The sequence below is a fragment of the Chiroxiphia lanceolata genome, chromosome 8 (assembly GCF_009829145.1).
Source record: "Chiroxiphia lanceolata isolate bChiLan1 chromosome 8, bChiLan1.pri, whole genome shotgun sequence".
Classification (NCBI taxonomy): Eukaryota; Metazoa; Chordata; class Aves; order Passeriformes; family Pipridae; genus Chiroxiphia; species Chiroxiphia lanceolata.
Genome location: NC_045644.1, coordinates 9,626,609 through 9,647,355, shown reverse-complemented (window position 1 = coordinate 9,647,355; position 20,747 = coordinate 9,626,609). Strand labels below are relative to the sequence as shown.

General features: G+C 39.9%; 2 protein-coding genes across 6 annotated transcripts in view; one reads left to right on the top strand and one right to left on the bottom strand.

Moving 5' to 3' along the window:
* Nucleotides 1-3,343: 3,343 nt before the first annotated feature.
* Nucleotides 3,344-13,728, bottom strand: ZDHHC6 (zinc finger DHHC-type palmitoyltransferase 6). The gene is made up of 10 exons (XM_032695090.1): nucleotides 13,353-13,728; nucleotides 12,017-12,108; nucleotides 10,260-10,419; nucleotides 9,025-9,186; nucleotides 8,386-8,439; nucleotides 6,681-6,848; nucleotides 6,332-6,373; nucleotides 5,802-5,947; nucleotides 5,670-5,713; nucleotides 3,344-3,921 (listed from the first exon to the last, which is right to left on the bottom strand). The coding sequence occupies exons 1-10, from the start codon at nucleotides 13,599-13,601 to the stop codon at nucleotides 3,818-3,820; spliced, it is 1,221 nt and encodes a 406-aa protein (XP_032550981.1). The 5' UTR covers nucleotides 13,602-13,728; the 3' UTR covers nucleotides 3,344-3,817.
* A 311-nt stretch (nucleotides 13,729-14,039) lies between these two features.
* The window catches only part of VTI1A (vesicle transport through interaction with t-SNAREs 1A), a 272,255-nt gene continuing 265,547 nt past the window's right edge, over nucleotides 14,040-20,747 (top strand). The window contains exons 1-2 of one of the 5 annotated variants that reach the window (XM_032694605.1): nucleotides 14,040-14,218; nucleotides 20,595-20,653. In XM_032694605.1, the coding sequence (XP_032550496.1) occupies nucleotides 14,125-14,218; nucleotides 20,595-20,653 (153 nt within the window). In that variant the 5' untranslated portion in view covers nucleotides 14,040-14,124. The remainder of the gene's footprint in view (nucleotides 14,219-20,594; nucleotides 20,654-20,747) is intronic. The other 4 variants (XM_032694606.1, XM_032694607.1, XM_032694603.1 and 1 more) reach the window with 4 other exon arrangements.

The window sequence follows — 20,747 nt, the reverse complement described above, 5'->3', positions numbered from 1 at the left end:
GAGAATTAATTAGGCAAGATGAATACTTTCTCTACCTTATGTCTTCAATCAATCTATGCTGTCTCTGCTGAGAGTTCCTCCCTGGGCCTGCAGTAGTCTGCTGTATCCGTTCAAAAGGCAATGCAGAGCTAACGAGGTTGCAATATGGGGAAGGTGTACAGGTACCTTTCCTATGCCAGTTGTCCTTGTCTGGGAACAAGAATTGTCTTCTCTATCTTGTTCAAATAGCTAGTGGCTGTTCCTCTCCGTATTTAATGTTCTACATCAGATATACCAAAATGAAAACAAGTAGACTTCTTGGCCAGGAAAGACCTACCCTTGCTGTGGGGCATCTCCTAGCTTTGCCTAATAAAAACAACTCACTCAATTCTATTTCTAGTCTAGGCCCAAGACCTTGACCTTTTCAGGTAACTCTTGTGTCACTTTTTGTGCTTGTCACAAATGTGAGGCTATAAAGACTTCTAAGACTCTGAAAGTGTATGTAACTATGCTGCTTATCTTTCCTATGCTTCTTTAAAGCAATGTGACATAAGATGTACTGATGACTTAATCTTTCCATGTGCCACTGGGGAGAACATAAAACAACTCAAGGGAAGAAGAAATGTATACAGAAACTGGTTTTGGACACAAAAATGAGCAAGTCAGTTGGGGACAGTAAATCTAGTGCAACTGAAATGTGTGTAAACTGATAAGGCTGAATCCTGCGATGCCACCTGGTGCAGTGCCCAGAAAGTACTTCTGTTGATACAATAAACAGTGACACTTCCCTGTAGAGATCTGCTTGGATGTTGAAGCCCAGCATTCTGTAGTGGGTCCTTCAACCAGCAGTGTTCAGATACCAATCACAATGCTTCATTCAACCAAAGAGATCTCTCATTTGTGAGCTAAGTAGAGAAGGCCTTCTTTTCTGTGTCACAGCTCAGAAAGCAGCAACTTTGTAAGGCTCAGTAATACAGTAGAGCTGCATTCTCTTTTGGAAAAGTAAATGCCTCAATCTCTTGGTTTGCTCCTAATTACAATCAAGCCTCTTCTCACAGCGTAAGCTACAATGCTTTACATTTTTTCATGTTTGTGGCTCTGCTGGTAGCTGTTACAAAGAGATGGAATTCAATGGGTAATGGCACTGCCTGAACAATAAAACTTATATAGCAATTCAAGTGCAAATTGGTCTGAAACTGGGCTCTTGGGTGCCACTTCTGCCATATGAACTGCTTCCACAACATCAATCTGAAGTGGAAACGAGTCCCTTAGCCATGTTTGCATTGAAAAGGTGCAAAAATTACTTCAGGCTATTGTTTGAGCACTAGGGAAAGCTACCGTAGCCTTGAAGCACTATTGTACCCAGGGAAAAAGGATCTGAGGTAAGGATGGCTACAGGTACAATGAACTTCAACCCTCTGCAATATTTTTCCCATGATACAAAGACTGGCACTAAAATAACATCCAGTCTTCTCAACTTTCTTTTAAAAGCTCTCATTATGAACTGATCCAAGTGGTCTGCAGTATAGCTGTGTATACATGCTGAATAATGAGATACCACAACTAAAAGACATGATTCACATAAGGCAGATATTTAATATGAACATTGATAATAAAGCTTCCTATTACTTAACAAAGTGGAAAAAACTCCTGTGTACTGCATCAGGAATTAGACTGATTTTGGCTTCCAAATCATGTCAGAATTGTATAGCAAAATAAAATTTGTTGGTTTTTCCTTCCATCTCTATGAAAAACCCACTGTGCCTCCAACTTGTGAATTCCTTGTTAGTCTTTACTGTTCCTGATCCAGATAGGAAGTGTTCAAATACTGACTCATAATTCATAATTTGGCTTTAATGAGGTTTTTACTTCAATCCATACTATCAAGACAGCTCTAAAATAATTTTCTAATGCCATAGGCAAATCACTTGTAAAAGCTAAGTAGCCTGCAAATCACTGGCATCTTAGCACAGGAAGTTCTATTTTTTTTCCTCCTGGTCATTACCTGGCATCTGAAAAGCTGTGTGAGAGATGCTTAAACTCTAGCACTAGATTGTATTTGCTCAACTCGTAAGAGACCTGGATTAAAGTTTTTCATCACTTATTTCTTTTACTGTTGGCAATCACCTCAAAGTTACGTGCATAAGAATACCAAGGCTAGTCTTTTGCACAGTTGGTCATGTATGGTAACCTAGGCCCTTCCTCACTAAGAACTGCGGTACTTGGCACACGCAGTGGTGTCATAAAGGACAATCTCTTCAGACTGGAGGCAAAAGCAGGGGCAGAAAACAAACTTTTCATTTAGTGGTTGAACAGACTGCCTGAAATGTACATTTAATTCAAGCTCGAGAGGTCCTGAGCTGCCAGCATTCTCAGCTGAAAGAGAAGGTTCTTTTGTAATATTTGGTTGTAGACTACAGACCTGATCAGAATCTACTGCAGTTGAGGGCTGAGTATTCCATGTAGTTTTGGGGTTTTCATATTAATTCCTGCTCATATTTCAAAGTAGCTACATCCTTGTTAGTAAAGAAACTAGGAGTATGATACACCCCTACCCCTCTAATTGCTTCTAGAAAATAAGTATTTTGTTTTCAAGGGAGGTAAATCACCTTCTTGCAAACTACTAAAACTGAACACTAGCTCTCCCTTGCTCAGAAACAGCCCAGGACTATGGTCCACTGTCAGCACTAATGCACAGTAGGATGGGGGTAACAAAAAAGTTGCTTTCTGCTGGAAATAGCATCTGAGTAGGAGCATACAGGAGGAATGCTGGCTTGTCTCTATGTAGTGATTTCTATATGCACTTAGTATTGTCTAAGAACTGTTCATCTGCCTGTGAGAAAACTCAGGCAGGTGGAGATAAACCAGGTGTTCGTTTAAAACAGTAACTTGCAAAAACTCGCAACATGTGTGACATGCAACTACACTAAATTTGTGAGAGCAAGGCCACTTGCTGCATTTTGGAGACATTTAGAAAGACTTCAGCTGGTACAAGGTACTGCAATTTAAGGTCTTCCTGCTAATAATCCATACGAGATGCTGAATGAAAATGCTCTAAGACAGGTGTTAATCACTAGCAGCAACCAGACTCACAAAACTTTTCATTCTTGGCTACTGCTTTCTTTCACTCCTAGATAGAACAAGAACTCTAGTCTCTTGGGTACAGGCTCAGATTTCAGAGGGAGCAGAGAGTGCTGGCTGTATTTTTTGCCATGAAAAGCACAGAATATTCTTATCCCAAGAGCAGAAATCTTTCTAAGCTTGAAAGACAACTTACAATGGTGAAATCTTTACTTCCCAGTCAGCTCACATTCCCATGCCTATAAACAAGTTCTTCTATGTCTAAGAACAACTAATCCACAAGTGAATATGAATGTATCATTTATTGGAGGTGGACAATTCACATGATTAAGAGTCACAGGTAACAAATTTTATCTGGAATTTGAATCAGATGTTTATTTTGTGATTTTCAGGGGCAGCTTCAAAGAAATACAAAAGACAAGCAGCACGCATCACAATCAGATGCGATCAAGGAAAAAAACCTAACAAATGAACCCTCAGAATGCAATTTAAACAACAAAAAGAAAAAAAAGTCCTGACTTGTGATGAAAAAGATGCATCTTGAAGGCAATCCACTGAATGGCTTCTTCAATTATTTATTGTTTAAAAAGTATGCAAACCATGGCACAGGCATATCCAACCCTTTCAGCTGTGAGGAAAAGAAAACCTCATCCTAACATATTCATTGCATAAATCTAAAGTAATATACAGAAAATTTCAAGTAAAGGATTGTGGTCTGAAGTAAAAATTCCATTTCATAGTTAAAAAAATTAGAAGGCTATCTGTTTTTCTTCTCTCCATCCACTGGTTGATCCGTTTCAGAGTCATACTGGCATTTTTCCACACACTTCCTAGGGAACCAGCCTCGTTCTCTTATTCCACCTTAAGACATGAAAATTTGCATTAACTTGGAAAAAACCATGACCCACTACAGAGGAAAAACACAGGACTGGAAGAGACATCAAGCAATAAGTTATTTTCTTCTATAAGACAGAACATCTAAGTCATTCCTAACATCATTGCCTTAGGATGCATTGATTCTTTTCCACTACCTAAAATGTTTTCAGATATCTCCAAAGTTCTCCAGTCCTCTACCTTCCTTGAGAAAAATTCATCCTAATACCCTATCTTAATCTTTCTGTCTATAAATCAGGTTCACAGAGGAAGCAGATAAACTTCTCTACCATAGACTTTCATACAGCTGATGACTATTTGTACATACCTTGGGCTCTCTATCTCCTACTCCTCTCCAGGTAAGCCACCCCAATTCTTTCAGCTTTGCCTGATAAGTCACATTTTCTATTATTCTAATTATTTTCACTGTTTTCCTCTCAACCCTTTATAGCTGATCTTACTCTTTCTTGAGATGCAGCAACTGCTTTTACCTGTGGCAGTATTTCAGCCAAGTCTCTGCCAATGTTGAAGGATTATTTCATACATCTGGGAAGCTATATGCTTTTTTCTTTTTTGAAAGTGTTGACTCATCTTAAGATTACAATTGAGTCCTTTTTTCAACAGAATTGCTACTTGATCATTCATTTTGCCATCTTGTTGTAGTGCAACTTGTTATTCCTGCTTATTTATAGCATTTGCTATACATTCCTAACAAATTTCATCCTATTTTTGAAGCCTAGTTCTCCAAAATGCCAATGTTATTTTGGATTCTAATCCAGCCTCTCAGTATTCACCATTCCCCACCCACACCACATTCCACCTGATTACAAAAAAAACCCCAACATTGAATATAGCAGATATGTCTGCTAATCTTCACAATAAGCAACACAATACAAATTATTACCATGCACATTTAGATTTGAAGTTTGAAGGAGTTCATGGAGTGAGCTGCCAAAGCACTTCCAGCCCATAAAGGTCTCAGACCTCCCACAAAAGCGTGGACACTGTCAGTGTACTGGCTGCTGGCAGCCTCGCTTTTGCCAACATGGAATGCCCATGCAATAAATTAACAATTGTTTGGAAGAGATAACAGAATCCAACACACCGTCTCGCAGATAAAATTTTACTTCAGTCCAAACCAAGAGGTCTGAAGTAAAAAAAAAAATGTAAAAGCTTCAGTGCAAGTGGCTGTGATATTGATCCTCTGCAGATCAGCAGGAACCTTTAACATCTTCAACACACGCAGTTGTTAAGTTTTATAAATGCATATCAAAGTCTTTGGAAATTATTCCAAACCAAAGACATAATGTCTCCTTGTTTTTAAGATATACAAAGATTAATCCCAGTCTTATAGTTATGCAGGGTGTGTAGATAGGAAACCTGGCGTATTTAAGACAGACCACCATTTAAATATCAAAAAAGTAAATAATCATTAATATCTTTAGAGTCTAAAAGTCTAACTTTTTCTTAGAATATGAAGTGCCCCCCTTCCCATTCAACTTCCAGTAAACTACTAGATGAGTGTTCTGCCAGTCTGATAGAGTCATTTAATGTTACTCAAAACTGGGAAGTCTATAGACTAAAAACTGTGGATGTGGAGTGGAGAGAAGCTAATGCAAGTAAGGTCATCATTACACATTTTGAGAACTGAACATATAATATTGGCTACGTTTCCAGACAGCTATAAAATTGATTTGCAATTTTCAACAGAAAAAGTGAAAATAACTGCTTCATACCATCGGCAGCTGAGTCGAGAATCTTCTCACCATACATCCAGTGTCTGGGGAAGGAAGCGTAACAGGTAGTTAGATGCCAGAACTCATCTGGATATTTCTTTTAACCAAACATAAAGGTGTGGGGCCACTAACTTTAAGCCTCTTGTGGCTAAAATCAGATCCCCTTTACTCAGTGCGATTCTGGGTTCTTCAGTGCACGGTGTTGTGAAGAATGTTTTAACACCTTTAGTCACAGGGCAGCAGACACCACTGTAATCTTCTACGGCTCGATACCGAACCTACAAATTTTAACAGAACACAGCAATAGATTATTTTAAGGGTTATGGTCTTGCTGATAAGTTTCATACCAAAAAAATAAATTCAAGCATATTATTATATTTAAGCATAATGACAATGGCTGTCAAAGGGACTCTAAATTTTAAATTAACTGCTTAACAATGAAGCACAGTCATCTTTATTATTACATTTCTTCCCACCTGGAAACTAAGAAGCAAATGCAAAGTAGGCTAAAGGCCAAGCTGAATTAAGCAGAGGTTGCTATACATTGTTTATGTGGAAAAGTCTTAATTTTATTGCTAAATTTAAAATTAAGAAATAGACTTAGCAATTACATGTTCATATTGATACTTTGTCATTTCAGATCAAACTTGACAAATACTTACACTTCTTACTCGCTTGTCTGCTTTCTGTTTCAGTTGCTCTATCTATAAATGATTATAAATAGAAATTTAGGCAGTGTTTAGTTTAAAAGGACTTGTGTGTTCAACGCAAAATGAAGCCAGGTATTGAAACCATTCAACAAACATAGGAAATACTGTTAGCATTTAAAAGCACTAACAAAAGTATAAGTTCTAGTCTATCAAAAATGGGAAAACATTCAACAGAACACTGTATATGTATTTCTAGCCAGTCTATTTTAGTTATTTAAAAAGCTAGTCTATACTTGCAAAGCAAAGCAGACAACTAGATAGTGGGGAGAATTAACTTGGGATATCGTTGAAGACCAATTACCGTCAAAGTGTACTGATGACACCCATCTCTAACTGGCCAGTCCAGGCCATCTCCCTCAGGAATCCCAGACCATGTAAACACTTGCTTGAAGTTCTTCCATTTACTTCCCGTATCATAGGGAAAAATAAAGGTCTCACCCGTTTGGTAGTACTGGATTCTGTCTTTGGCCTAGAAAATAATTAAGAAATGCAGTACATAAAAACATACCCTACAAACTGCAATCAAGCAGCAAATATGAAAAAGGCCAGGTCATAACCCCTGTATGGGTCCATGAGAGCTAAAGGCAAACATATTCAGGCAAGAGCAGTTAACTCCTGCTATACTAACCCAGGGTTTTAAAACTACTTATAACAATCATGGCATTTAGAAGTATGTCTGGTTTGAGCATCCCCCATCCCCATCACCCTCCACTTGCTCTGAAACAGCAGAGTCAACTGACTACACTGTTAACCCACTCCACACTCTGATTTTATGGCTTTTTTTTAAGGACCAACGGCTGACTAATTCTCAGTTACCTACAGAAGCTTCCACAGCTCAGGATTCTTTGATGGATGATCATGAGCACAATTCAACAAGGGTAGTGCCAATTCCACCTCTAAGAACTGCACACACAGACATGCTCTGAATTGCCTCTATTCCACAGTTACGAGCTTTACATTCCCACAGTACCAATGACATCTAGTGGAGCAGCCACAGAAGAGTGTCCTCTGTTGCAATAAAGCCATTTTATTAAATACTTATGTATTACAGTCCATGTTCAGTTATCAAAAGGGACATATTAGCACCCTCTGTTTTACAGTTAAAATTTGAACATATTATTCCAAAATCTACTATACAGTTGTAACAGAAATTTCTTTCATTTATATTCAATTGTCCTATTATTCAAAGGTCTATCAGGACTAGGATCCAGCCAGATGCTGTGAAAAGAGCCAGTATTACAACACTTCAGTACTTATACCCAGTCAAGATTCTCATGGTAATTTTGACACACAGAATAAAAGAAAGACTATAAAGACATTCATGAAATGTTTGTGGACTTACACAAAAAAAACCTGGTAGCACTGAACTAGTTTCTAAACACTGAGTCAGTTTTCCTTCCTCTAAATTTAGCTTTTACTGCTTGACTGTATTTCTCCTGAAAAATCTTGTGAAAACCTCCATAAAGATAAGGAAATCAAAGAGAAATTTAAAGGCAAGAACACTAGGTATTTTCTAGTACTTCTGCAAAATCAAGGAAAATCCTACCCATCAAGGAAAATCTTCCTAAATCAAGGAAAATCCTCCCTTAATATCCAAAGTAGGAAATGATGAAAACCATGAGTCAGATGATGTCACTTAGAATGGGTCAGTGAGGTGGACAATTAAAGATACGGGTAGGTATAACAACAAAGACAACTCAAGTTTCAGATGAAAACACCCACATGTTTCAAGTGGATAAGCAAAGTCTTCTCAAAGCAAATATTATTCTAGGTTCAACAAACTCCTCCAAACAAAAAAAGAAAAGAAAAATTATGCATTTACCTGATTTCTCATCTCTTTCACTGAATTTCAGAGACAGAGTAAGGGAAATGCTGCTTGTAGGTGTTAAGTCAGTGGTGAATGGAAATGACACCTTTGGTTTAAATCCAGAGAGGTGAAACAAAAAACTAATAAATATGGAGAATAAACTCTGTAACAGTACAAGAATACTATAATATGAGCTTACCTTTTCTTCAATCCAGGACTCGATTGAAGTTTTATTTGTCAAAATTACTTTCATCTAAAATAAAAATGACAAGTGAAATTAGCATTTATTTTCTGCAGAAATACATCACCTATGTAAAGAAAACGTCACTTAACAAACTAAATCTATTTTAAAGAACAAAGCAACTTTCATAGACTTAACTGAAACATAAAATGTTAAAAATTAACACTCAGCAGAGATACGTGCTCCAGAATTATATACCTAAGTCTGTATTACACAGTATTTCAGTTTATGCTTAAAATGTTTTTGCTTCCTTCCGAAGATCTAAAACATGTTAAGAAACATATCAGGCACATTTATACCTATTTTCAGAGACAGGGCCAAGTATTTTGCCGTTTTCAGAGAGTTTATAAAGTCTATCTCATGTTTTCTTTAGTTCATTAGACTTTCACCTCCAAGCTCCCCCATGAAAAATAATGGAAAAAAAACTGTGGTAACAACAGAGAAACTGGGATAAAGCTACATAAACCCCTGGAAAAGTTAGACAGCAACATAAGCTCTAAATGACTCTTCCTATCTCAACCCTGAATTCTGTTTCTGCTACGCAAGCAGGGAAAACTTAAAACTTCCAACTTCTTTTTAACAGAGCCTTAACATTACCTGGATAATAAACAGCATACCAACAGCAATAGTTGTTCCTAATGCCAGTCCTAAGGCAAATAAAGATGCAGCAAATGCAGACAGTCCAAAGGGAATAATGGGTCGAGGGTCTCTTTTGGCTGCACTCATGTCAATCTTCACAGAACTCCACCCAAAAGATATCTGCAAAGGGAAAATATCATTCAGGTCTAGAACATTCCAACTGCTGAAACAAAGCAAGTTACCAAGAAGGAATCTGGCTCTGAAGGTAAGTGTCCAACTTCTGACAGGTTCATAATGCAAGTGGAGTAATTAAAAAAAAAAAAAAGTTTCAAAAGACTTTTGTCTTCATCAGCATGTTTTTTTGCTAGATGGAGACCTTTGGGATAGAAAGTGAAACCACAAATATCATCTTGCCAGCTCTACAGGCCCAAAATCAGCAAAAAATATCTGGACTCCTGCATGTTAACAAAAAGGCATTCATCAGTACCAGACAGACAACTTTTGCACAGAACAGTACCCGCTTTCCACAGAAACGCTACAGGTTTGCCTGTGAAAGCTTTGGCAGACAGCAGTTCTCAACATTGTCACTCTGCACTCAGCTGTTACAAACACAACTTCATCTGTTACACTCAGCTCATGTTAACAAGCTCTTCACTGTAACCACAAAGGCTGAAATCAAAGCTTATAATCGTAACCGTGAATCTGAGATAAGGGCTGCATTGCAGAACAACCTTTGCTCATTGTTGCTACAGTTAAAGTTTTCCACTTAAAAACCACAAACTAACATTTAATTTTAGTCTCAAAAATAACGTACTTTTCTTTCCTTGAAGAAATGGACATAATTCTAAAAAAGTGGCAAGTAAAAAACAATAAATAGCATCTAACTTGTGTGTTGGAAACAAATAGCAGCTAGTTTCTGTGGCAGCCACAACACAGCCTGTCTCTCTCTATATAAAAGTGCTACTCAGAAATTGTCTTCAGCCAATGTAAAGCACTAGGAAACTCTCTGTGATTATGACAAGCAACAGGGGAAAAAAAAAAAGAAAGAAAACAGAAACAACTTTCCCTCAATCCTCCTGCAATTAATATATATACTTCTCATAGGTAGAGAGCAGAACTAAGAGCGTATGTTGAAATAATAGCAAGGAACTCCACATGTTGCTTCTCAGAAAACCAAATTATCTTGTACTTCCAGAGATAACTTATGCATCTGACTTAAATAATACTCTAAGCATTTAATTATGTTTTCTTACTCTGTTGTAAAGCTGAGTGTACATAGTCATAACAAATATGAAAGAAGCGTGAATGCATCCCAGTGGAGCTAAGAGGAGAAATAGAGTGAAAGATGCATGATTCTGGTATCCACAACAGTTGTTGATCCAAGGACAATGGTGATCCATCTTCATGACACATCTGTGAATAACAAATATTGATTAATATAAAGGACACATATGATTTATCAAAAAGCTCAAAGAAAAGGACAGCTAACTTTTTATTATTCAAACACCATTCATTCATCTAAACCCACCAATTTCCAACAGACCAACACAGTAGTTTCTTTTTTTGTTGCTATTCAGAATTATACTTCCACACTATAAAATAAAAGAAAGCAAATAAAAAGTGCTTCCAGGTCCTATCCTTCTTAGTTATCTGTCCTACTCTTTACTCAAACTTGCTAGTTACTAAAAAGCAGCATATTCCAGAGCCAGAAAACAGAGCCATAAGATGGGACCTGTAAGAACTATCATCACAATAATTAAGCACTAGTATTATTGCTAATTTTTTTAAATAAGCAAACCAGAAAAATAAAGGAAATATCAAATTCCCTGTGAACTACTTGCAGGAAGAATATTTAAAGTTACACAGATGCAAGTGTGTTAGTGCCTCTATTTTCAGGAGTAAACACTGAAAGCTTCCTCAACTGTTATGTATTGACCTCACACCACTGAAAATCCTTTTCAAAATATCTTTTCCAAGTGTAAACACCCCAGATACACTCTTGTATTCAACCTAAAGCTGTTTATTTTGGTGTAGCTTACAGGTACAAAAAACCCCCACCAGGTTAAAGATTTGTTCACATCCCAAATTAGCTTGACAGGTGTAAAAGTAAGTGACCACCTAAGTGATCAGTTCTCAGTGTAAAGATTGTCACTCAAGGAAAGGAGCCTCAAATTTTAAATCTGGAGATGATGCAGCTAAATAACAGCACAGCTCTAGAGTTTCAACTTCCTAAAAACGCAGTGTGTTTATAGAAATAACAAATGAACATGTATGTTGCAATATCCTTTTACCCCATTGTTTAACAATCCTTCAGAGGACGACCTGCCCTGTAAACCCAAGATAAATGCAACCACAGTTTGGATTGTAGAGAGCTGAAATGCCTTGATTTTTTCAAGCTGCACTAAATTCCAGTGCAGCTATTTATAATAAAAGCATATTTTGTACCAGAACAAGTCTGTTGGAAGATAACAAGGTACAAACTTCTGAAACTGACCTAAAAAAGATTTATTGCCTCACTTAACATGCAGACTCCCCTCAAAAAAAAAAAACCTCTTTAGTGAAGAGTAAAAGAACAGTACAAAATTTCCACTCAAATCAACATTTAATTCACTTTTGGAAAGATGACAGAAAAGGTTTTTCTGCTCCCTCAGTAGGTGAATGTTTGGACTCAGAACATAAAAAAGACTCAAAGACTTTTAGGTATTTACACACACTCACATCCCTGAAGCAAGACTGCATTGTTTTGTTAGTAGTGTCAAGAAGTTCTCAGGAGAAACTGATTTCAAGCTATAAGGAAAATGTTACAGACATTCACTTATTAAACTAAAATACGGTAAAACTGTATAGAAATCATACAGTTACAAAGAGGAAATATTTGAAATGGGTATAGTGTTCATATGGAAGCTTTTTTAAAAAGCACAAGTCCTGGAAGAACAAATTATGGTAATAGCCTATGATTAGATTTTTAAGCTGCTTTAATATGGACTTTAATTTTAAAGAAAGACAGTACCTGTTACACTTTCGACAGTGGTGTGAACGAGGTGCCTTGTAAGACTGACACACTTTACAGTATTGGAGATACATGCAATCCTGAGATTTTTCCTTTAAAAAGAAGAATAGGAGTGTTAGATATATACATAACTTCACTAACAATGCATATTCTTGGCATTTTCCTAACCTAAGCATATTTGATTTCTTCTGAAAGGGTGAGTTTCACAGTCCAACACTATTTAATGGTAGGTGACAGAGAAAAAACCAAAATGAAATAATCTCTTAGTTAATCTGGCTATCAACACAGCCATCTCCCACTGTTGAAAGTGCTGGTTGCTAAAGGAAACAAACAGTTCTTCAGTTAGCAAGAGTGACTGTACAAGCAGGATTTCATAGTGAAGTTCTGAGACTAAAAATCAGCATGAGGCCTTTATAATTAAAAACAAATACAATCAATCAATCTTGTGGCCCTTGTCTCTGCATTTTATTCCAAAAGCCAATCTAGGTTTACTACTAAGATACAGTACTTGTTAAGCATTAATAATAATGTTTCTATAATCTCTCTTACAGCAGGATGAGAGACAGAGACACCTGTTGATAGCCAGTAGTAATTCTGGCCAAAATCTTCCCTTCACGAAGTGGAATACACAGTTGTCTGGCTAAGGCTACATCAGGATCCTCTTCTGACTAGACTCTATCCTGAGTAATATTCCACAAGTAGAAATGTGACTATTACTAAACTTTTTATTGTGCCACTGGAACAGAAAACTCTGGGCAGCTGCCTTGAAACTCTGAACCTTTATCATTCTGGCCCTTGACTACTCCCTCTTCCAAGAGATTACTGAAGCACAGGAAAGGCAAATTTCCATCTAGTACTGCATTAAGCATACGATCAACATATAATTTTCTGGCTCGCATAAAAAAAAAATTTTAAATTAATTTCTTGTAACTGTTACTGCTGGCAGCAAAGCCTCCAGTACAAGTGCCTGCAAGAGCTTGCAGATAACCCTGAGGTTCTCAAGTGTTGCTAACAGTACTTGTTTCCTGGTTTTTTTTGCTTTGAGAAGCCCCTGTAAAACACAGAGACTTCACAGCACAGGGGAGGGAATGGAGCAAGTTGGAGCGGACTGGAAACGCTGGGAGAAGCAGCAACTAAGCGCGGGGCGGGGGAGCGGGAGGGGGAAGGAAAGAGGCGGAAAGGGAAGATTTCGAAACAAGATAAGGAGGGAGGAGTGGCCTGCGAGCCCGGAGCATTCTTAGGGGACAGAGGTGCCATGGAAAGACACGCGGTTTCTGCCCTTGAGACCGCGGGAGAGCCCGGCCCCGGGGCGCGGTGGTCTCACGGCAGCGCTTACCGGCGTCCACCCCAGCGGGACGTACCCGGGCCCCACGAACATGGCGCTGAAGTAGTTGTAGAGGATCATGACGGTCCAGTTGAGGAGCATGATGAAGTTGACGCTGCCCCCGGCCGTGTCCAGGGGCCAGTACCAGAGCGCGGCGTCGGCCATGGCGGTGGCGGAGCACACGGCCACCACGGCCAGCGCCACTGCCGGGCCCCAGTGGCACAGGCGCCGCGCCCGCCCCAGCGCGCCCGGCACCGCCATCCCCGCTACCGCCGCCCGCCCGCCGCCACCGCCCCGCTGCCGCCGCCGCCGCCGCCGTGCATGGCTCCCGCCGGCAGGCAAGGGCAGGGCGGGAAGGGACAGGGATGGGAAGGGGAGGGCAGGGAAGGGGAGGAGCGGCGGGGGCGGGGGGGGGAGCGGGTACCGCGCTGCCACCGCCCGCCCGCGGTGCGCCCTCAATACGGGCCCGGCAGGAAACAGCTGGTGCGGCAGCCGCGTCCGTGTGCCCCTGCAGGTTACAACGCTGCGGGGTTGCAGGACGGGAGTGACCCATCACCACCGCCGCCGGTTTGTGCCCGCGGAGCAACGCGACCCCGCATGTCAGGCCACTCCGGGTTAAAGCCGTGCCGCTTAAAGCCGTGCCGGTAGAAGCACCTGAGTGCCGGCGGAACCTGCGGCGAGGTGTCCGGGGGAGGGCGGGGCGCATTTGGCGGTATCAGAACGCGGAAGCGGCGCAGAGCAGTGTCGGCGGGGCCGCCCCGGCAGCGGCACTGGCACCGCCGCGATGTCCGCGGACTTCGAGAGCTACGAGCAGGACTTCGCCGTGCTCACGGCCGACATCACGGGCCGCATCGGCAAGGTGCCCAAGCTGGTAGGAGGTGAGAGGCTGGTCCCTGCCCCTGCGGCGCTCGCCCCGCAGGCCCGGGGGGCTCCTCTGTCGGAGCCTCTCCGGTCCCGGAGCCACCGCGTTCCCAGCGCGCGGGGCGGCGGCGGGAGCGGCCGGTGTGTTTTTAGCGAGGTCTCGGTGTCCCGGTACCCGAATGTGTGTCCTCGCTCCTTGCACAGCAGAATGGGTATCCACCTCCCCGCCCCGGGTCTGTCCGAGCCGCGCGTTATCTCATGAGGTGTGTTCAGAATACTCTTCAATAAGAATATCGTTTGCTGGTCACCTGTGAGGATCAGCCCTTGCCTTCTGCCCCGCTGCGGGGCCACGCGAGGTTACGCCAGTGCAGCTGAGCAGAACTGAGGGGTGTTCCCTGTGCTAGCACTGCTGCTGGATGCTGTTTATTGCGGTCATGCCTCAACATCAGTGGTGGAAATCAAGCCTTTTTCTTGTGGCGTAGAGCGATTTCGTGCGTGATTTAATCTGAATGTTTATTTTTGCTGCCCACTGTTCGTACACTGGATTTGGATAATTGACTGTGGTGACTCACATGCAGGAGCAGATTCAGAAGAAATCAGTGTTCATTTGCTTTAATGTGTTTGTCGGAGCCTGCAGCGTTCATGGTCTGATTCATGGCGTGTCCCTTCAACAGAGTCAATTCTGTCTGTGTCAGTGTAAAAAGGTGAAAATGATAATCTCGTTAATCAGACCAGGTCAATCTCCCAGCACATATGAATCAGTGCCCCAATACAGGGGTCTGAGTATGAGACAGAGGGAAGGTGACACTCATGATTTTGTCATCTGCTCCTCTTGTAGCTCAGCTTAATGCCTTTTCTGTTTCCAGGTCATTTAATATTTCTACCTCTGCTTCTAATGCACGATTCCCAAACCTTTAGGGAACTTAAACCATAGGAGTGGATACTGTATAAGGAGGAAATAAACACATGCTAATGGTATGTCAATCTGCTGTATGACTAAAGGGAAAAGTATCGGGCATCCAGGACCAAAGAAATACCATCCTACTTTTAGAGTGGGAAATGCATCGTTAAGTAGTAACTCTAAACAGGATTTGAGGTAGGTGGTCAACTAAAATGTGTGATCTTAGGGGATTTTGAGTAAAAGCCTTTTTGATTCTGGAAGGTTACGTCCAGTTCTATTCTTAGCAAGTTAGAAAGTCTTCTGAAAAAATTCAGTTTTTTCAGTTCCATGGTTAAAGAATAGGAAACTGTGCCTTTTCCTTGGCTTAACAAAGCTGTTTTGCTCTTGATCTTAACAGAAAAGACTAGGGGTTATAATTCCCAAGAAGCTGCAGCTGGGGTGGAAAACTTTGTCTGTTTTCTAATAGAAACTTGCAAAATGAAGAAGGGAGAGAATCAAAGAGTTCCCAAGATTAGAATTTAGAATTGGTGTCATTTACTCTGCTCATAAATTATATTTAACCTGTAAATGTGCACTAGAAAAATTTACCGAGAGAATGCACAAAGGTTCTTCACTTTTAAACAGCAAATTAAAGGACCTCTTACAGGAACAGGGAGACATCATAAATACACTACTGGCTCCTTTTCTGAAAATCAATAGTTCTACACTGATTTATGGAAAAAGAAGAGAGATGTAATTTCTTAATAGCAGAGATTTAAGTTCCTAGTTGTATAGATTTTGGAAGTCATTGGAGTCTGTTCAATAGTAGAAAGAATATTCTGCTTAATAGTAGTGGATTTTCATAATCCCCTGCTTAATCAGTCTCCCATATTCACTTAGGAAGACTTTGGAGCTTACATGCTAGATGTTTAAAGAGAATTGGCTTAAACAGTACCATAGCCTAGAAGCAGCAGGCTTTGAAATCATTCAGATTTCAGAAAAAGGTTACTTTTTCCAGAATTTGCCATCCTCTCAGAGGAGAGAGAATACATGTTCCCTGCAGGACCAGTACCATGGTACTGGGCTAAATGGCATCAAGATAACACAATGGTTAATTTTACTTTTTTATTAGGAGGTGACTTTTCCATGTTGGGATTTGAGGCTGGTCATACATGGTTCAGACCGACTTGCATTATAGCTGCTTCTTTCCCTGTACATTGACAACTGAGGCTTTACTTCTGGTTTTGGGGCTATTCTGTCTTTCATCAGAAAAAAAACATTTTCTATGACTTCAAAACAAACTGCAGACTTAGCTAATAGAGGCTTTTGACCACCCGGGGAAAAAAAAATCTCTGACTATGCTGAACACTTTAATCAGAAATATTTTAAATGCACATTTTTCCCTTGTTTCTTAATAGGAATATTTACAAGATCTGTTTCTTCATCACCAGAAGTTCCAGTTAGTTCTTGTGGAGATGGCTGGGAGAGCCTCAAAAAGAGGACTGTGAGGTGGGAGGGGGATGTGAGGTGACAGTTTTCAGCAGCAGTGATTTGAGAGAGATTGCTGATGGCCTTCTTCCTCCACGCTGGAAGAAGCAGGATGAAAGGTGTAAGGACTTGTGCTGCTTCTGCATAATACAAAGAGATCTCCTGAAGTCTAGTGACTGGTTTATTTCCCTGTGCTGCTCAAGATGGACCTGCTGTAAGCCTCCTGCTCGGTGGACTTGGAGAAATACTGGTTGATTGTTTTTGCAACATTCCTGCATTCTGTGTTGTCAGGACGTGATGTCTTGTGTTCTAGCAGCATAATGGCTCAGCAAACAATCCTGTTGTCACAAATGCATAAATAGTTCAGGAAGAAATGTAACAAAGGCTCTCTGATAATACAGAAACAATAAGCAGCAGGGACAATAGAATGTCTTGGGAAAAAGTGTATTCTGTTAAGGCAGACATCATCTAGAGGATTAAAGAAAGTGTTATGAATAGAGAAGTGCCTTTTAAATAGATTTTCTGTGATGCTGCTGCAGGTCTTTGAAGAATGAATGTAATTGACTGATGTGTTTTATTAATGTTCCTTGGTGTTTCAGAGAAATGTCTATCTTGTGATTGGACCAAAATTTATCAAAATTTTGATTGCCTGATATGAAAGATGGTTTTACCAGGGCAAATGGTGATACTTAGTCTATTCCCAGCACAACAGACTCTGGGCTGTGATGGTTTTAAACTAGTGTGCTGCCATTCTTCTGATACTTGATACCTGCATCTTCTACTGGGCAATCAAAACATTGTGTTTCAGTCTCTAACAGGTTTAGCTGAAGAAAGTCCCACCTTTAATTTTCTGTTGTACCCCTGTACTGAAGTTTACTGTCTCCATTTCAGGTCTGGCTCATTGTATTATGCTTCTAGAACACAGGTTTATATCTCAGAGAGAAACGTGTATCTTGTTCCATTTATCTCTGCTGTTGGACAGTAACTTCTGGCAGTGGTGAACATGTAAATCACCTGAGCCAACACAGCAAAATCTACAAGTGGTCTGTGAACTGAAGCCCTTTGTTACTTAGTCTCTTCCTCAGCATGTGCTAATAAAAAGAAACAATTCCACAAGCGATGGGACTACGCAGTCTTGATCCAGTTTTTTTCAATCTCTTCATTGGCTGTCAGATCAAACCAGTGCTGTGTTATCCTTCTGCCTTTGTAGGCAGATTCCCACCTTTCTGTAACTGCTGTATTTTAGGGGACAAAAAACATGACTAATACCAGGGCAAAGCTGAAAGAACTGAGGAAAATGTAGTGAAAACTTGTTTCTTTTAAGAAAGTGGTACAACCTTGTGTAGAAACACAGAATGGATTTTTGTTTGCAATCCTACACAGAGGAAAAACACACTTTTGTTTCCAATCTTTATATTTATCTGTAGTTTTTTAATTTGACCAGTTAAATTATACAAGCTACGTACAATATTATCTTTGGGGCATTCTGTCTAGCAATATGGAGAAAAAAATTAAATTTAGATATATTTGATGGAGCATTGTTTTTTATTTTCTTGAAAGGGTATTTCAATTCTGAATCAAGACAAAAAGTTATAAAAAATTTTTTTTTCATTTCATGTGATGAAAATGTATTTAAAGATATAATCAAGTTGGCAGCTTGAAAACTGCTAAGTCACAGTGGACTTATAGAGTTGGTAATATGAGGATCCTTAATTGGATAGTAGCTTGTTTGTCCTGATCCACTAGGTTAGTGGCAAGCTTCTTTTACTCAGAGTAACTCCCTTGCATCTCATTTTCAATCTCTGAGCAAGTCATCCTGTGAATATTGTGCCCTCCTTGTTCTGGGGATTCTGACTGTGAAATAAGTTCTCTCCTTCGCTTAACCATGGAAGTAAAAGTAAAGCTGAAAGTAAATGCTTTGAAAACCATTCCATGGACTGCATGGTACTGTGTGCCCTAGAGGGTCAGCAGCTGCTTTCCTAGAAGTCTGTGAAGATACTTCTCCAAAGCTGCCATGCCGGGATGTTGTCATGTGCCTCTCATACATCTGTATTTGAAGGAACAACGAAGGCCTGTTGTCACTGCACCTCACTCCCAGAAGCTGCTCTTGTCGCCAGCTGGGTGATTATATACTGGTAAATCTGGGTTGATGTTAAAATCTAGAGCTGGGTTAAAGTTTAATTAACTAAACCACTGGATATGATTTGAATACCTCCACCCCGACCCCAATCTTATGGGAACAGTTTCAGCCAGATCTTCCTGTGTACTGAGTTGCCCCTACTAAAGGTCTGTAGCTCAATCTCTCTCTGAGTAGGTAAGATCTTACTGGCCAGTGGAGTGCTACATAGTTCTTGTAATCACAAGTACAAGCAAAATATGTACAGCATGAAATGCCTTTCAAAAACCCCAACTTTATATCCCTAAATTTCAGGTTACTAAATGTCTATGGAAATTGTAATCCAATACAACTCAGGGAAATACTGAAATTCCATATATTTTCTGCTGCTATATTTTAAAATTATATTTCAGCTTCAATAAAACAATATTGTGTATTTTATATCTTCCATTGTGTTTATTTTTGTCCACCATCGTCTTGCCAACTTCTAATGAAGGAAAGAACAGAGGTGTTTTGGGATGCTGTATAGGGGAATAGAAATGTGTGTGGGAAAATAGATTCTCTTTTCTTTTGGGTTTAGTTATTTTAAGAAGATAAATCACTAAATTTTCTGGCCTGAGTGCCATCATGAGGACTTGGTGGGGAATTAAAGAAAGACATTGCTAGCAGAAAACTAAAAGTGCTGCACAGAAAATATTTCCTGCAGCTTCTGCTTTAGTGAAATCCACCAGACGTGGCAGCATGAATTCCAGATTTGCAAGAAAGATGATCCTGAGCCTGATCCTCTCTGCAGGCAGAGCTCCAGTGTATGTAACTGAGGAAGGACAGATTGTGATGTTTGTGTTTCCTTAAATGAGAGTGTAGGGTATGTTAGGTAAATGAGAAGATAGATGGATAAGCATTTCAGCCTGTGAGAAGCTAAATTATATGTAATTAATAAAACAGTCCCATCTTGAAATTCAGTGGCTTGTGGCATACAGAGGATCAAAGCAGATCATCAGATAGTCCCTTTTGGTCTTTAATCTACCAGTTTCAGGATACAAAGAGATCATGTGGAAGAGAAACGAAGGAATTCAGACTAAAAAAGAAAGCTGAAGTTTAAAGATGCATGATAAAATCTTCTGCCAGTGTAGACTTACCCATCATGATCTCTGAGGAGCTATGGAGTGTTTATGATGATGTGACACTGAATCTCAGTCCTCAGTTCCTATGGGATCCTTTGCCTGTGAATGGATGGTTGGAGGCAGGTCAAAAGTCAATCTCTACAGTTGGGACATAGACCTATTAGGGAACCTGGCAGATGATGATCGCTTAAAACTGATTTTAATTTTTAAAAATATTCATATTTTATTACTAATTTGTGTTTTTACTGCTACCAGAAGAAAGCGGTTTTCTTGTAGTTCCTGTGGCATTTTATTTTGTTTCTGTTGAAGCAAAAGAAACAGTTCTAGACCCAGCATAGGAGCAGGGGAATAGAAACCTAATTTTTCTTCAGTACCTGGATTAATTTTAAGTGGGATGCCTGGTTTTGTGCGTCTCATGTTTTACAAATAAATAGATAAGCCTTTGTTCTTAAACCATATTTTTTTTTTCATTTAGCGTATGTATGTGCCTTCTCATGCATTTGTGCACACCCAGAAAGTGCCAGCTGAGGCATAACTCCTACACCTGGAGCAGCTGGAAGTGCTTTCCTAACTAGCAAATGCTGCATAACAGAGCAGAAGACTTCAAGGATTCTCCAGTCTCCTTTTTTTTTAATTACTAATGTGGTTATCCCCATTGTGATGATGTCACACAGAATAAATCTCTTGAGTCAGTTTTATCTGATCCATATAAACTTTTGAAATGGTGTATTTTTCTTTCATGGCAAGAGCACAATTATATTGGTATTTTCACAATTCTATTTCAGATGAGAAGAAGCAGATGGTTGCAAATGTTGAGAAACAGCTTGAAGAAGCAAGGGAACTGGTATGTTCTGGCTTTTCATACGTTAACTGCAAATTCCTGGCAAAAATAATAGGATCACTAAATGGTAACATTTAACATTCATGCCCTAAAAATA

Excerpts from the sequence above, each read along its gene's own strand:
- ZDHHC6 (XM_032695090.1), bottom strand. The coding sequence starts at position 13,601 with ATGGCGGTGCCGGGCGCGCTGGGGCGGGCGCGGCGCCTGTGCCACTGG. Across the intron at positions 12,109-13,352 it reads TCCCGCTGGGGTGGACGCCG|GAAAAATCTCAGGATTGCAT; the intron begins GTAAGCGCTGCC and ends TTCTTTTTAAAG. Across the intron at positions 3,922-5,669 it reads TCTCGACTCAGCTGCCGATG|GTGGAATAAGAGAACGAGGC; the intron begins GTATGAAGCAGT and ends TCATGTCTTAAG.